General features: G+C 40.8%; 1 protein-coding gene across 1 annotated transcript in view; it reads right to left on the reverse strand.

The window, feature by feature from the left end:
• The window catches only part of MARK1 (microtubule affinity regulating kinase 1), a 140,726-nt gene extending 125,883 nt beyond the window's left edge, over positions 1-14,843 (reverse strand). The window contains exon 1 of the mRNA XM_063443810.1: positions 14,290-14,843. Within this exon, the coding sequence (XP_063299880.1) occupies positions 14,290-14,340 (51 nt within the window). The 5' untranslated portion in view covers positions 14,341-14,843. The remainder of the gene's footprint in view (positions 1-14,289) is intronic.
• Between the last annotated feature and the right edge of the window lie 3,212 nt (positions 14,844-18,055).

An 18,055-nucleotide genomic window follows, 5' to 3' on the forward strand; every position in this document is an offset into this window, starting at 1 on the left:
TACATTCTTCAATTATATCTAATTAAAAAGAACAAAAAATTTAATCTACAATATACCTTTATAAGTTGTGCATGACCTTTTTATCTCTCGTTACCTAGACTTACTAGCCTTAACAAAAACATGGCTCTCTCCCTCTGACACTACCCCTGCCTCTCTATCCTTTTGTGGTCTTCAATTTTCTCATAACCCAAGACATTCTGAAAGCAAAGGTGGTGGTGTAAGGCTTCTGCTCTTGCCTCACTGCTCCTTCAATCCTCTACCCACCTCCCCCCACCTTCCCTCTTTCTCCTAATTTGAATTTCATTCAATTCGCCTTTTCATCCCATCTCTGCTAACATTGCCGTTATCTAGCGTCCCCCTGGTTTCCCTCTCCTCTTCCTTGACGACTTTGCTGCTTGGCTTCCCTACTTCCGCTCCTCTAATATTCCATCCCTAATTCTTGAGGACTTCTTCAACATTCCCATTAACCTGCCCTTGTTCTCAGTAGCCTCAAAACTGCTTTCAATGGCCTTCCCCCTTGGGTTATCGCTGTGGGCTAAGTCCACCCATGTAGCTGGCAATACCCTTGATCTTATTTTCTCTCATGAATGTACAATCTCTGCAGCACTCCATTTCCTCTCTCAGATCACCACCTCTTATAATTTGCTCTCAATAGCCCCATACCCCATCATCCTCAACCTAGCCCCCTTCAACTAAAAAGAAATCTGAATGATATTGACCTCCAGCAGCTATCAGCTAATATTGATTCCCAACTTCTATCCATCCCTACTTTCTCACGATCACTGTGCTTCGGGACAAAACCACTAAAAACAGGGAATAAAAAATGTTTTTCAAGCCTCCTTCCCGAAGCCCCACCAATCCCGACAACTATGGGCAGGAAAACAAAGAAACTGAGACCTGACAGACCCAAACCGGGTATGAAGATCGGCGATCTCCTCCGCCAAGCACATGGCGCATGTGGGCCCAAGATAGCCATGGTCCTGGATGATTTTTCAGAAAACTCGGAAGAACTGTCGCTGGATGAAGATGAAGGTGGCCACATGTTGGCACTACAACACTCACCTAAGCCCAAGACAGGGACTTCTAAACCAGTGACAGCTGAAATGATACAGGACATGCTAAGTGCCCTCCAGAGAACCTTGCAGGCCAGCTGCGCACCAACATCACAGGCCTGGTGAGTCGCATTGACACGGTGGAAACAGCCTCAGTGCAGCACACCCAAACCATAGTGCAACTACAGCGGGACGTCGAGACACTCACTAAAAAGCAAGCTGCCTCTGACATGCGCTTCGCCCAGCTAGAACACGGCGTCGCACCAACCTAAAAATCCGGGAAATACCGGAGGAGGTACCCGCGGCAGAGCTCCCACATCTACTCCGGAGACTACTGGCACACTAACTAGAGCCCAAGTCCTCCAGGGCTATACACACGGAGAGCACCTTCCGGGTACCGAAACCGAAAGGAGCGCCCGACATGGCACCACATGACCTAATTGTGAGGTTTCGCAGCGGAGCTGACAAAGCACTAGTCCAGGCAGCCCTGAAGGGGACTTCCACCCTTAATTTCAAGAACATGGCTCTATCCTTTTTCGCTGACCTTTCAGGTGAAACGCTGCACTGGCGCAGAATACTGCTGGAGATCCCCACGCGCACTTCAAGTAAGGCGAGGAGAAGAGACGCATACAGTCACAGACATCTTGGAAGCCCCCACGCTCCTTGTAAAACTTGGCCTACCAGTGGACACCCTTCACCGACCTGGCGACCAACCGACATCGGCGGCACACCAATGGGACATAGCAATGATCAAGCCATTCACACCGATGGGAGCCAAGCCGACAGCAGCTCCCAACAGCGGACAGTAAAAGACCGGCACCTCTAGCCCTAAAAAACCCGGGACTTACCCAAGCAGTGCTTCACAACTGATTGGACTTGCTCTAGTAACCATGGTATTAATTTTACTATTAAGCACTACCCCCAAGATAAAAGGCCCACAAAGCCCAACCACAGGCCAGACCCATTATGGCCACAACTGGCCTTACGCAAGAGCCTTATGCCCCACCCCTGCCACCTCCGACATTGTAGACCCCAACGACCGCTTCTCACGGAAAGATGGAGGTACCAGCACTGTACAATCAAGGATCGGCTGACACTGACCCCAAGACCTAGGTATTTCGAGAGCAAACACTAGTCAGCGGGGCAACCTCCCCCCTAACACAATCTTAAAGATTATTTTTACGTGCCCCTCTCTCAGAGCATAACTACAATGCCTCACAAATTTAGTCTGTATAGATACCTAGATTTGTCGCTCGTAATTCCTGCCCAGAACCCAAAATGTACATACTTCTGCTTAAAACGGGCCGCAACACCTCACTTATAGGAGCTAAAGGTCCTACCTAGACAACAGATGCCTAGCAGCTTTTACGTTTAATGCCTACCACACTAGGTGAAATTAACCTGTTTCAGCAATGCTTACTAATGCGGGCTAATCAGGCCTTGATCTCATATATGCTTATAAAAAGGTGTATAGCTTGTACCAAAATGTTAACAAACAAGAAAGAAAAATGTGCAGCTCATTAGTGCCAAAAAGTAGATCACGATGGATAAAATATGCGTGCTGTTGTGGCACATTGCACATGCTTTTTATTTTCTTGCACAGGCAAAATAAAGAATAATAAAAAAAATGAAAAAAGTCCCTGTGTATCTAATAAATTATTACTATCAATAGGAGGTGGTGTAAACAAATAAAGCCTAGATAACATTATTTTATGGACAGAAGCTCACCATTGACCTTTGATCATTTTATCGAAGGAAAAGCAGCTAATCAACCCTTTTTGTTTCCCGCAATTGTGTCAATGCTCGTACCTCACCTGCGTAGCCTTATCAGACGTATTGATCATTACTCAGTCTCTCATAAAAGTACAGGTAGTATGATTACTGCCACTTATCATTTACATGTTAAAGAAAGACTAAAGAGCTATGGATAACAAGACAAACATTAACCTCTAACATGTACAAAAATGTCACTTTTTGTGTCATGCCTTTTATAAAACTAAAGCACTACGGAATACATTGGTACTATATAAAAGCTAATAATAATAAACAAGGCAAATCATTTTTAGATCCGGGAGGTGTGGGCGGTGGGGAGAGACAACGACTGGAAATGTCATATTGCACCAATAATAAACATCATATTAGTGTAAATTATAAACACTGATCAGTCATAGATCACAAAATATAAGCTCTAAGTTTCAGTACAATTTTAAAGTGGCATTTCAAATTTGAGAATGTTGTAGAAGTTCAACGACAATGGAGGCGCAAGTATGAAACAGAACCTCCAACACGCCTGGCAATTTCTCACAATACGAGATAAGTTTGAAACCCATGGTACCGTGTGTGATGTGCATAAAGGAAGATCCTTGAAACGGTTTACATGAGCGCCACAAAAGTCTACCATACAATGTGCACGAGACAAAAATTAGCGGTACAAGCATACGGCGCATTCTTAAAGTGGCTAAGTGGAAAGGTTTACACCCCAAGATTATTAGCACCGAATAAGGATGATCCTGATTAAAGAATCCAGTATTGTGAGTGGGTTCAACACATGGTAGGTGATGAGTTTGGAGCAAAATTGGTCTGATGAAGCATAATTGTGTTCACTGGGTACCAGAAAATCAGTGCGTTCATGTGGACAAAGCAGTCCATTTATCGGGGGTCAATGTCTGGTGTGGATTGTCAAAGGATTTAATGGGACCATTCTGCTTTGACGTTACTGGTCAAAAGTACCTAGACATGCTACGCACATCCATACACTTTATGGAAAGGATTCATTTTTCTTACAACAAGACGGCGTACCACCACACTACCACCAAGACGTCTGAGCTGCAAGGACACCGTATAGGACGAAGAGGTGCAGTTGAGTTGCCCACACAGTCTCCTGATTTACCACCTCTCAACTTTTACCTATGGGGAACCTAAAAGATGTAGTGTATCGCAGAATACTGGCAGTTCTTGAGGAAGAAATTGAAACGGCGTGTGCAGCAATCCCACTGGAAACCTTGGGCAACGTTACCCGAGCAGCAGTTCTCCATACGAATACGTGCCTAGACGCTAATGGTAACCACTTTGAGCACCTCTAGTAATTGTATAGGTCAAAGGTAACTTGTATTCATCTTTTGATGTCTGAATGCATTTAGTATTACAATATTTATACAGCTTTTTCTTTTGCTGCAGTGTGTATACATTTTTCTGGCTAGCTCTGTCTTGATAAAAGTCTCTGATTGAGACAGAAAAGTCGATTGTATAATGCACTAGCTGATTAAACAGCAAATACTTTATTTTCAATACAAATCCTCGAGTGTGCCTCTTCTTGGTTATAATATATATTAGGCCTAGTTGTGATAGGAGCACTCTGGGCTGTGACTCCCAAGCTGGCAGAGTGGATTCAACAGATTCCAGGTCTGCCAAGGATATTATGATGGAATAATAGAGGCAATTTTCTAAATAGGTGTATTAAAGAAAGAATATTAACCAGACAATCTATGGAGGTGAACATTTATTGTATTACATATTTGTCATTAATGTGTTGCTCAGTGCCAGTGACATGCTTTCTCCATGAGCCACTCTCCGATTCCTTTAGTGAGCAATGATTGAGAATAGAAAGTTTTGAGGTTTTTTGTTTGATTGTTTTCTTTATAGTAGGGTTGTGTGTGAACTTACTTTACATGCACACTACCAAAACAGAATCCCTTGTTCACCAGTATACACATCACAGCCAAAGCCAAGAGCTATTGTAACAGAGGATATACAAAATGGCAGCCTCCACTTGGGTAAATTCATTTAGATACTCTTGTTTCAATTCTCTGATTTATTTATTTTTTCCCCAATTGATCTCAATCTTTGTAAAGCGGTTACTCTCAGACAAGAAATTGTAAAGTCTGTTTAGCTTTTAAGAATGTAATCAAACTGCAAAAGCTTTAACCAAGAAAGGAGATTAACATATTCATTAACTTGTTGGACAATGAAGCATTTCTCAATCTACTTATTTTAACACGCATGAACTGGATACATCTACTTCTCTAGGTTGGGCCTACTGCTGAAATTAACAATGAATCAGCCTTCTTCTGAAGTAAAATGACCCTGAATAAAAATAAATAAGTTGCTTGAAAAAGTTAATGTGGAATCTAGTCACAAAACCAAGAATATTGATGGATTAACAAAATGACCAGCACATTTTAGTTGAGAATATCTGAATTTAGCCCAGTTTTGGGTTTTTTCTCAGCACAGCTATTTTGGCACAAAATATATAATTGCTATATCAATTCTCTGTAATTCAATTCTTAATGAATAAAACCCTATGGAATGGAATTACTAGTCAGCATTACACACCAATTAGTGAAATGCCAGGAATACAAAGTGAATTTCAGATTTTTGGTCAAGTAAATGAGTTAGGCTAAAATTTTTAAATTCATCTCAAATTCCTGACAATTCACACTATATTGAATGAGCCTGTAGTAAGTGTTGAAGAGTTGCACAAATTGGAGTTTCACTGAGCTAATTAAACCAGGAAGTAACAGGACTATAGTTTGTCCGATTGATTGTCCGAGTGGTGTAACAAAGTTAATTCATTTTAAAAAGTGTAAATTTCTATTGAAATAAAATGAAAAAAATAGGACATACTCGGGGGCGGAGCCGAGACACGAAGCGGAGAAGTCGCATGGGACTGTAGCTCCCGCGGAAAAAACAAACTTTCACCCATTTCGGCCCACCAAACCTCTCTCAAATCATCCCTAGTGAAAGGGAGAGCAGGCAGAACCGATATGGGGCGTAAAACTAAAAAAGCGAAGCCCGACCAGCCGAAGCAGAGCCAAGACATCGGGGCTCTTTGGAGACAGGCCCGCGAGGCCGCAAGGCCCAAAATGGCCGACCATACTGACACATACTCTGATTACTCGGACGATTTCTATCAAGAAGGAGAAATCCCAATGACTGCACACTTACCTGCACCGGGGATTCCACCTCCAGACCCGGACAATGCTCCAGTGACCACTGCAGTGCTAAAATCCCTGTTGGCGGGCCTCCAGACCACACTACAGGCGGACATGGCTTCCCTACGCACGGAGCTACAAGGCATGAACGGCAGGCTGGGAACCCTGGAAAATGCCTCTGTGGCGCGAGATGCGCAAATCACCGCAATGCAGGCGGAAATTACTAACCTACAACTCAAAAACGAGGAATACGATCGAAGGTTCACCGCCGCAGAGGAAGAGCGCAGGGCCACTAATATAAAAGGTACGGGGGCTGCCAGAGGATATACCGGTAGAGGAGCTGCCGCACCTAGTCCGCAGGCTCCTGACGGAACTGCTCACACCAAAGCAGTCTAAAAACATCCCAATCGAATCCGTATTCCGGGTCCCAAAACCGGCTAGAGCTCCGGCTTCTGCAACCCGTGATCTCATAGTCCGATTCCACCACCGCAAGGACAAGGCCGCACTCCAGGCAGCACTTAAAAACAGAACTCAGGTTACGTTCGAAGGTCATTCACTAACCTTCTTCGCCGATGTGACTGGCGGCACAGTAGCATGGAGGGGGACCCTGAAGCCATTCACTACCCTCCTCAGACAACGGGACATTAAATACAGGTGGCGCTTTGACCGATCGTTAATCGTCAGGAAAGGGGAAGACAGCCATGTGGTGCACTCGCTACAGGATGCAAGAAATCTACAGCACACTTTGGGCCTACCACAAGACGCGATCCCTGGACCGGTACACCAAGAGAACCCACGCCAGCAACACAGATGGGACCCAGTGCACTCCAAAATATTTGTACCACGCGGACCAGAACAGACCACCGCCGAAGATAACGGCACTTGAAGGGGCCCTGAGGTCTTTCCAAATGCAGATCACTCTGAACGGGACTATAGGCCACTCGGCCGCACTAAGACACTATGATATATTACACAAGCCACTAAAGTTCTAAAGTTCTATAAGTATCCCTATTGTTGTTTTAATGTGTACTTTAACAATGCTCATTACTTGTATTGCAAATGTCCGCACACTACAGCTTACTTATACATACGCCCAAACTTTACATAGTTTTATACCATGTTTTATCATAGTATATTTTATGGTCTAGAGACGTCTTTCTAACATGAGCACACCTTCTATATAACTTAAAATAAGCAATACCAAGAGGTTAACAGTTTGGAAACAGCCCAGGTTATTTAATTTGTGTTGTTGGCTAGTATGTTTCTGACAGTTCCCCACGTATAGAAAGGCAGAGCACGTTATCTAGCCTGGTTGCCCTGTACTCAGTCACGGCATTGTGGCAATATGATCTGCTGCCTCACAGATAACCTGATTATTGTCTTCTTATAATTTTATTGTTGATTCTGACACTGTTTTTATTGCTGTTCTCTGAGGGTCCGAACACTATAGTTTACCAACATGAGCGCACACACCGGCACCTCTCCTGCTCCAACACACGCTCAAACACACCTTGACTTACGCTGGGCTCCTTCCCTCCCTCCCCATCCCGGCCTTGGGTAGCCGTGGGGGAGTGGGCGACGAAGCAGCGACCGGGTACAACATACCCAAACACTGCAGCCAGATACGCACCCCAATACACCAGAATACGCTCCACAACTTATAAGCTCACAACATATATTGCCCTACCGCATAGCCACACCTGTCTTATGCAGCGCACGCTAGCTATCACACAAAAAATATCTTTACACCCGCTCTCTGCGACTAGGCACCTCTATGGGTAGTATACACTATGGTTCCACACAGAGAGAGCACCCGCGGCAACGAATAGCCCACTACATAGGATGTTCACATGATTAATCTATGCTATTGCTCTACCACCGCATATCATCGTTACATAAAAACAAAATGTGCAAATGTTTCTACCATGCCCTATTGCAATGATTGTATAATACTATAGCGAATGGAATGCCTTTGGGGCACCGCTCGCATACCTGTTACGCATATATGCACGAAAAAATAAAGAATTAAAAAAAAAAAAGTTGCACAAATTGCAAATTCAGACCATGATACAGTCCTATTTAGATGGAGATTTTTTTCCCTACTTTTATTTCACAGCAGGAGTTTTTTGTTTATGTAAATGTAATAATGCAAAAAAAAAAAAAAAACACACAAAGGCAACCAATTTTAGACTGATACAAATCAATACATGAAAAAAATTAAAAAAAAATACCATAGAAACATAGAATGTGACGGCAGATAAGAACCATTCGGCCCATCTAGTCTGCCCAGTTTTCTAAATACTTTCATTAGTCCCTGGCCTTATCTTATAGTTAGGATAGCCTTATGCCTATCCCACGCATGCTTAAACTCCTTTACTGTGTTAACATCTACCACTTCAGCTGGAAGGCTATTCCATGCATCCACTACCCTCTCAGTAAAGTAATACTTCCTGATATTATTTTTAAACCTTTACCACCTTTACCACCAAGCAGTTTAAGGTACAATCATAAAAATTTACTTGCTCCAAATAACGAGAAAACATGTTTTAATGCCATATTTAAGATGAAGAAAAATGTGTAAATGCTACACATAAAACAGAAACAAAACAAAAAAGGTACCACTGCCTATATGCATCAGGCCAGACCTGCATTTTTGCTGATGAGTTATATCTTTTACATTTTGCCAAGTATGAAAACCAATGGAATACCTTTTGGGTCACTTTACCCCACTCCCTCTAGCATGTAAGCTCATTGAGCAGGGCCCTCAACCCCTCTGTTTCTGTGCGTCAAACTTGTCTGGTTACAATTACATGTTTGTTAATCCACCTATTGTAAAGCGCTGCAGAATTTGTTGGTGCTATATAAAAAATATAATAATAATATTTAAAATTAAGTATCAAAGCATGGATCAACATACCGTAATTAAATAAAGATAAAGTAGCCAACTCACTTTCTTTAGGACTTGGGATAACTTTGTGGTTAATGAATAATGAGAACAGTGGTCACAATTTTCTGAGATATTTAAAAGGTAATAATTATTAAAGCCATATTTACTTTGACATTGACTTTCCCTTTCTGAGAGAAAGTGGCAGAAATACAATCGAACCAAATTGTTAGGGCACACTCCAAGTACAGTATTTCACCTACAAAAAAAAAAAAGGGCACGGTTCCTATCAGCTTAGAGGAAAGTTTTACATGAATGAAACTGCTGCCAGTGCAGGATTACATATCCTATAAACCTCTGCTGCTTACTAGCTTTATGGGATAAGCTCAGCACTCAGATTCAATAGAAAAGCATGTCAGTTACTTCCTGATTTGGATACTAACTCAGTAGTACATGTCAGATTTGCGGCAAATAAAGGAACTTTAAATGTGACGGTTGTTTATATATGTGTTTTTTTTTGTTTTGTTTTTTTAATGTCTATAAAATAAAGATTTCTACTGAGAAAATATGTAATCTTAACAATTGTACATCAGTGGAAACAAAGAAGGGGAAAAAATTCAAAGAAAAGTATATAATATGCAATATTAAAGAAACACTATAGGGTCAGGGACACAAACGTGAGGAGTGAAAAGATAGTGTTTACTACAAAAAGCCTAAGGATTCCTAACGTTAGAGTATATACTAGCCATTTAGATTTATGCACCCCCCAAACCCCAAAGAAATACAATAAATAGTTTCACTTAAGGAACATTATAGCTTTAGGAATTGAAATGTGTATCCCTAATGCTTTAATTTCCTATAGTAGTGCATGAAATGGTAGTTTACTATCCCGTTCTCCCTTACCGAAGTGCTCTCTGCAACCAATCAAATGCTTTCCCATAGGAACGCTTTGTGAGGCTAGTGCACATGCATGGCAAAATGTCACACTGCGCCATTAGATGGTCTCCAAGAGACAGTGTCACTTTACCTGATCGCCCTCATCATTCTGGTCTCGCTGCGGTCGCTGTTGCCTGGCTTAAGTCATCATTACTAATGATCTCAACCAATCCAATGCTTTCTTATAGGTTAGTATGGGGGGAGATATCATGCATTATGCATCTCATAGAGATGCATTGACTCAACACTCTCTAAGGAATGTTCGGTGCCTTTTTAATGAGAAGATTACAAAGACTGCAGAAGTGCATCAGGAAGTTTTTCTATTGGCGGTCTCTGTGACAGTCACTAGAGGTGGCCTTTGGAAGCAATGTAAACATAGTCACTGAGAGTGGGTGGTTCTGCACAATGGCCTTCATTTATTTACACTAGAGTCTAGAATCATTTTAATCATGCCATCTGTAGCACCACAACACAAACTTAATACTTCTGTGAGAAAGTTAGTGTATGAAAATGCCACGATGGTCTGTCGTAGTCAAGCAGTTGGTAACTGCCAGAAGGAGACAATTTTAAGACCAATCACTGATCAATCAACTGACTGGTAATCTGATTTATAATATACAACTTCAAAAAATAAGTAAATAAAACAATAAAGAAAATAAAGATCAAATTCCAGAATTTTATCAAACCTAATAATAATACAATTGGTGTTACCATATTTCTAGAACCAAGACAATCTTTTTTGAAGCCAGAGTTTGAACTAAAAAATGTAAAGCCATGGTACCTTCTAAATTAAAAGCGCACAGGATTATAGAACAGGAGTGCCACTTGTTGCTGTAACGCTTTATGCAGTAAAAGGAAGTGGGGTCAAAAGTCTTGAAATCCCATCTGACACTAGGAGCTTCATAGCATTAGGGTACCTCATAGCAGGTAACAAAAACTAAATTTGTATTTATTTAAAACCATACAAAAAAAAAAACCTGTCAATTCTGGTCTCAACTGGTTGCTTCTAAAGCAATGAATTAATTTCCATACTTCATCCAAATGTTTATTTTTTACAGAGACGAACATGAATATGGAAACGGTTGACAAAAGCTGCAGAATCTCGGGCAGACAGTTAAGATTACCTCCATACAAACAGTTATGACACCAGCAGGGTCATATTAGGAGCTACTGTAGCTCCCTGACTTGTCAGGCTTAGAAATCACTCTCAAGTTACATTGCTGTAACCAATTGTGTGCGATTCTATTCTATGGGTCCCAGAAGTCAATGTAGGTGTCTGAAAGTACAACGCAAAGAGACAGCATCAGCTGTAGTAAATCAATCAAAACAGCACTTCCTTTACCATTTGTCCAATGCTGAACTCTACATACTGTATTGGAAAGTCCACTGATAGCTGAATTCCAACAGAAGCTACAATGTGACCCTGAGGCCGAATCACATTTTACAGTTTGCTATAGCTCATATAAAACACACATACATATGAAATGTATACACATTAGCAAGTTTCCCCAAAATGGCTGCTAAGGCCTAAATTTAATTCCTACAGACACACACACAAATGTTTACAAAAAAATAAACCATTTCATTTCTTTATTTTTCTAATTACAAAAGGGAGGTGAGCAAACAGATAGCAGAATAGAAAAATAAAGATCACTGATTTAAAGCAACAACATATACTGGATCTAGGACACTGATGCTTCTCTTTGACATCTAGACTGTTAAAAGCCATTCGATATCAAATATACAGGTTGTGCCATTTTCATCTTTTCAACACCGTGTAATATAAACAGGTGTCATGGCAATTACTTGCCAAGAAATCTCTCCCACTGACCAACATTAGCAGCTATTCACTAAAAAATCAAAAATATATTGGATATGTCCAACTATCAAGATGGCAAGAGAACAATCTATTGGACTCCAGTCTTGGATGTAGTGCCTGGTACAAGCATCTCTCATATTTTTGGTACTTGATTTTCAACTGTATTTTTTCATATAACGTTCTAGAGTTACTCTTAGGCGGAGTGGGTAGGCTATTTACGTTTATGCGCATATGTCCCCTCCCTATCCCATACTAAAACATCAGCCCTGGGACAAATCAACTGTCATAGGACACACGATATCCTACAAATACCTGCTCTATTGGAAAAGAAAAAGCATAAGGAATATAATACTTGGATTTATTTTTATTTATTTATTTTTTTTAAATAAGTCATATGCAAGAAGTGAACAGACATTTTGATGAGGTCAGCTTCTGCTAAAACCACATTGTACAGAAAATGCTAACAGAAGAATGGCATTAATACAAATTGTATGTTTTTTTTACTTTTATCGAACATTTGAAAAATGCTGTATAGCTCCATAAATATTGATTTCTACACATTATCATGCATTGTAATTGACAGTGATGTCCCTTTATTGTTCGATCTCACCATTTGTTTTGTAAAAAACAAACATAGGTATTAAGGTAACGAAGGGCCCATATAAGCATATTTCAGATATAGGATGGGTGAAATGAATGGGTTGATCCAAGGGCTACAAGCAGACTGTAGAAAGCGGTATGAGTGATGCAATTTCCTCATAATGCATGAACAAAGGAGTCCATATCTGACGATCTGCGACAAACCGCAGCTGGGCCACAACATGCCTGCCGGTTCATAGACAAACTTGAGATAGACCAAGCAGGTCATTCACCTTTACCATAGAATATGTTAATCTGGTCAGCAATGAGTTAATGTGTAGCCCTGTGGTATACATTTCCAGTAGGAGTTCCTACTTAAAAGAAACATCTGATCAGCCTGACTGAGTTAGCAAAGAAATATGCAAGAGATCAGAGAGTCAATGAAAAGCTCCCTTCCATAGGAATAGTACAACAGAGAAATTCAAAAGCTATGTAACATTCCAAACTGTATCTGTAGAACTGCAAATAGTTTCCCCGCAGGACTGAAGAGCTCTGTACACATTACACACACCAAGACCCCAAAATAAAAAGGAGACACACCCAGCTTCTATATGACACACGTAAATCAAAGGGCACAAGATATGGGGTGCGTGGGGGGGGAGGAGTGGACATGTTTCTTTATTTCCTCAGGCCGTATTTGAAAAATGAATTTAGTAATCCAGCATTCTAATGGTTAATATCCAATCTGGTATACCCATGGCACATAGGTGTAGAAACAGCCTCTCCCTTCACTTGCATGGGTTAATTAAGAGGACATGTGGATGGAAACTGTTTAATTAAGGTTCAGTCACATTCCTGTAGCACTTAAGTTAACATGAGTGCCTTTGCTACTGGTAGGTTTAACCCTGTTGCTTTTTTTTTTTTTTTGTACAATGGTGATACCAAATCTGGTTCTAGCACCTCATCATTGACTCATTCTGTTATAGTCTACAGCCACAATTTTTCAAGGATCTTGATTTTGTGAGCACACTTGGATGTCAATGCATCCTCTACTTAATGGTTCCTTAACATGTTTTATGTGTACCCATTAGGCCACCATTTGATGGGTTCTGTAGGTTCACAGTGGTTCATAGCAGGCAGGTGTAATGGATGCCTGCTGGATTAATGGTTAACATTGGGGTTATTGGCTGGAATAATCTGTTAGTCGGGGAAACGTGAGAGAAACACAGTTAGACTCAAATGATTAAATACTGAGATTGCAAACTGTGGTTCCAGCCAGGATGATAATTCCACCACACACTGGAACTCCACATGTTGGCCACCAGTGATATGCCCTGACAATCAGCAGCAGAGGCATATTTTCTCAAATCAGATACTGGCTTAATTAGTGAGCAGAAGATTGGTTAAATGATAAGTGTGCCCATGCCAACCTTTCTCCAGGTCACAGATGCCCAAGCCTTGGCTCTCCAGTTATTGCAGAATATATTGTCCAAAGGTTTTGGCAACTGAATGACCAGCATGGACTGCAACAGCAGATGTGACAATGCTTCACCATTAATGTCCTAGAGCAGGGCTGGCCATGGGGGTATAAATTCACCCACACCCATTTTTTTTTTTTTTAACCAGCCTTCTGTCTGACAAAGCATCATAGGAGTTGAAGTCCTACAACAACTGGGGAGGGAGGTGGGTCACCTTCTACCAGTATTGCCCTACAGTAACTGCTCTGTGTCATTTAGAGGAGCAGGAGCCCCATTATCAACTGGTGACCCCCCTTAATAACACATCTGTTACCATGACACCCCATCTGACCACTCACATCCTGCTGCAATGGATGTGCTGCATGCAGGAGTAAAGCTTTGGGAAAGGGTTCATTGTTGAGCTTACTGATCTCAGCAGTGGCATAAACCTGCCTGTTTACCCATGGCATCTTATAGGTTAATATAAGAAGGTGACCCCCCCCCCCCAATTGAAAGGTTATACCAATTAACTCCCCCCCCCATCATCCTCTATGGACAGACGTTCCATTCCACTAACCCCCCTCCTCCCCCCCTTTTCTCCCCGCAGTGGTCTCGCCCGCGGGCTACTCACATTCTCAGTGTCCCGCTCGTTCACTGTGGGCAATGGCGTCCGGGCCGACATCTTGTGCGGGGAGATAGACAGACAGACCGTGCGAGCGCTGTCTCTCTCCCTCCTCCTCCTCCTCCAGGCCGCCCTCACCGGGGCTGGCTAATAATAATAATACTGTAACGCACTTATCCCTCCAGTATCAATGTCACAGACAGGGGATAATAAAAACCATAGAGACCAATTCAAACATGGGGGTCCTCAGAATCCATACAAATAATCCCCCACTACCCCCCCAAAAAATAAATCAATCACTGCATGGGGAGGATAACTCGGATAACGGGGTGCCCCCACCCCTCCTTCAGCCTAGGTGTCTTCATTCCCAGCAGGTGACATGGCCGCAACGTTGGCTTGATGGGGGGGTGCTCCTCCTGCAGGGCAATGCAGCAATAATGTGAATAATCCAGATTAAAAGGGACACAGCATAGATCACCACAGCCCCTTCCTGGTTACCAGCACAGGACAGGGAGATTGAATTCTCGCTCATCTATCGCCAAAAGCAGCCCTTGTGGTCTCCTCCTCTTCCAGGGCAGCAAATCCCAGGCAGGGAGCTCACCTCACCTCCCCTCCTCTCTCTCACCCTCCCTCCCTCAGCAGCTCAGGCCAGGAAGAGAGAAACTACTTCCAGTTGGATCATCTTGGGGAGGAGGGGGGTTTCCCTACTGTGATGGTGGGATCATCTGAGCCTTGTCACCTTGCCAAATGAATGGCACCAGGAGGGACAGGGGTGTCAGATGATATTACAATCAAATTAGACTGTCAGTAAAGTGGTGATACACTCATTTATTAATTGTGGAACAGGTGGATGGATATAGAAATTAACTATATATATATATATATATATATATATATATATATATATATATATATATATATATATATATAAATATATTATATGCGTGTAAATTATATTATATGTTAAATACTGCAAAACCTTGTTATTATGCATCGTATTCAAGGTACCGATTGTACAGCGCTACGGAATCTGATGGTGCTATATAAATGATATAAGAATAATAATAATTCGCTGAGTGTTTATTTACTAAATTACGAATTTAAATTCCAGTGGCAAAAATATCCAAACTGTCTGTGCATATATTGTAAAGCGCTATGGAATTTTGCTGGCGCTATATAAATAATATATATTTTTTTAAATATATATATATATACACATGAATATATATATATATATATATAAAGCGGTAAAGTACATTCTAAAACAACTCCAGGAAAAGCCACTTCACAAAAACGTTAACTATAAATTTTTTTATTTTTTTTTAAGTTATATGAGCTGTTGGTGGATTAGCTGCTGGACAAGGTATAGCTGCTCTAGAAGTATAATTTATAACTAAGAATTTATCAGTAGCGCCACAACTTGCATGTTTGTATTTTAATTTCAAATATCACAACTGTGACTACAGCAAAACTGAAGAATATTTCAAAATAAGCAATTTCTGTCTACATTTTACAACCTGCGTTTCAATTCTACACAAATCAAAGGTTATCAAATAACCCTGCAGTTTTAATACAGCTACACCTGTGACATCAGTATAAGTAATTGTAAGTAATTCAATTATATGTATAAATAAGTAAATAAATACAGCGTTATTTTGGTTCAATTGTGACTTTTCCCACGGCCAGGAATCTGTGAGCAAAAAGTGTGTATGCGGTGCGAATGTAGGGATTAGAAATCGTTATATAAAAAACTATCTACTTAGAGCATAGAAGCTGAGCTTCCACTGTTAGAGCACAGAGTAACTGATTACATACATCATAACTAAATGAATACATGCCAAGAGCCGATGTGTGCCATGCTGTTATCTGGCAGTACGTGAGTAATGGTCGCTGGTAGAAGCATAACAGGCTGATTACAAGTTAAGCTACAATTGTCCATTTTTAATTTTTTCCGTCTTGCGTATGGCCAGAACGCCGGAGATGATACTTATAACATATTAGGCCAAATTGAAAAAAATTCCAACTCCATTATTTTTTCAACTTGTTAATTGTAGCCTAAAATGTCTATTATGTCAATTTGTGGACTAGTGAATAACCCACATAGTGAGACATAGTTGTTCATCATGGCTCCTCAGGTGCATAATAGAAAAATATTCTTATTATGCACTGATTTCATCTATGAATTAGAATCTTCTTCTAGTGTAGCAAGTGATACAGAGCCATAGAGGTCTAAGTAGGATATGTAATGTATGTATGTTAGGACTACCCATAGGGGTTGGGGCACTTGTAAAATATTTATTATGTGGTCAGTACCAACCCTGCTTCTATTAGCTTAACCCCCTGTGAAGAGTCACAGGGCATTACTGTAAAAAAAAATATATATATATATATATAGTTGTACTGAAAATGTGGTGACTTTTGTCAGCTATAAAGCTGAGCTTTTAAAGATTTTAGCATTAATAAAAATGAAATAATTGAGTTTGTTCACTAATGTCATGCTTTTTTTCAACATTTGTAAAAAAAAGTTACTAAAAATATTATTAATATATATACAGGTCTATATATCTGCAGAAAAAATATATATCACAATATTAACTTTTCAACCTTTAAAATATACAAATCTTTAAATCCAGTATGATTTAATACTAACACCAGTGCAACTCATATCTGGTGTAACAGTAGTGTTCATTTAAAAAAATATATATATTTTTTTGACTGTAATAGATTGAATAGCAGTTAGTTGTCTGCCAGCGCGTGTGTCAGGCTCACAGCGTATACTGTGCCCACTCGCCCAGTGCCACCACTCATATCTGGTGTCACAATAGCTTGCATTTAACAAAAAAAAAACTTTTTGGACTGTAATATAATTGCAGTCAGTTTCCTTCACGAGTGTGCGTTTCAGGGCCTGCCAGGGCACAGTGTCACACCAGTGCAACTCATATCTGGTGTAACAGTAGTGTACATTTTAAAAAAAAATACAATTTTGACAGTAATAGATTGAATAGCAGTTAGTTGTCTGCCAGCGTGTGTGTCAGGCTCACAGCGTATACTGTGCCCACTTGCCCAGTGCCACCACTCATATCTGGTGTCACAACAGCTTGCATTAAACAAAAAAAACTTTTTGGACTGTAATATAATAGCAGTCAGTTTCCTTCACGAGTGTGCGTTTCAGGGCCTGCCAGGGCACAGTGTCACACCAGTGCAACTCATATCTGGTGTAACAGAAGTGTACATTTAAAAATATATATATATATTTTGACTGTAATAGATTGAATAGCAGTTAGTTGTCTGCCAGCGTGTGTGTCAGGCTCACAGCGTATACTGTGCCCACTTGCCCAGTGCCACCACTCACTCACTGGTGTCCCAATAACTTGCATTTAAAAAAAACTAAACTTTTTTGACTGTAATATAATAGCAGTCAGTTTCCTTCACTAGTGTGCATTTAAGGGCCTGCCCAGTGCCACCACTCACTCATATCTGGTGTCCCAATAGCTTGCATTTAAAAAAAACTAAACTTTTTGGACTGTAATATAATAGCAGTCAGTTTCCTTCACGAGTGTGCGTTTCAGGGCCTGCCCAGTGCCACCACTCACTCATATCTAGTGTCCCAATAGCTTGCATTTAAATAAAACTAAACTTTTTTGACTGTAATATAATAGCAGTCAGTTTCCTTCACTAGTGTGCGTTTCAGGGCCTGCCCAGTGCCACCACTCACTCATATCTGGTGTCACAATAGCTTGCATTTAAAAACAACAAAACTTTTTGGACTGTAATA

The sequence above is a fragment of the Pelobates fuscus genome, chromosome 2, assembly GCF_036172605.1.
Source record: "Pelobates fuscus isolate aPelFus1 chromosome 2, aPelFus1.pri, whole genome shotgun sequence".
In the NCBI taxonomy this organism is placed as follows: Eukaryota; Metazoa; Chordata; class Amphibia; order Anura; family Pelobatidae; genus Pelobates; species Pelobates fuscus.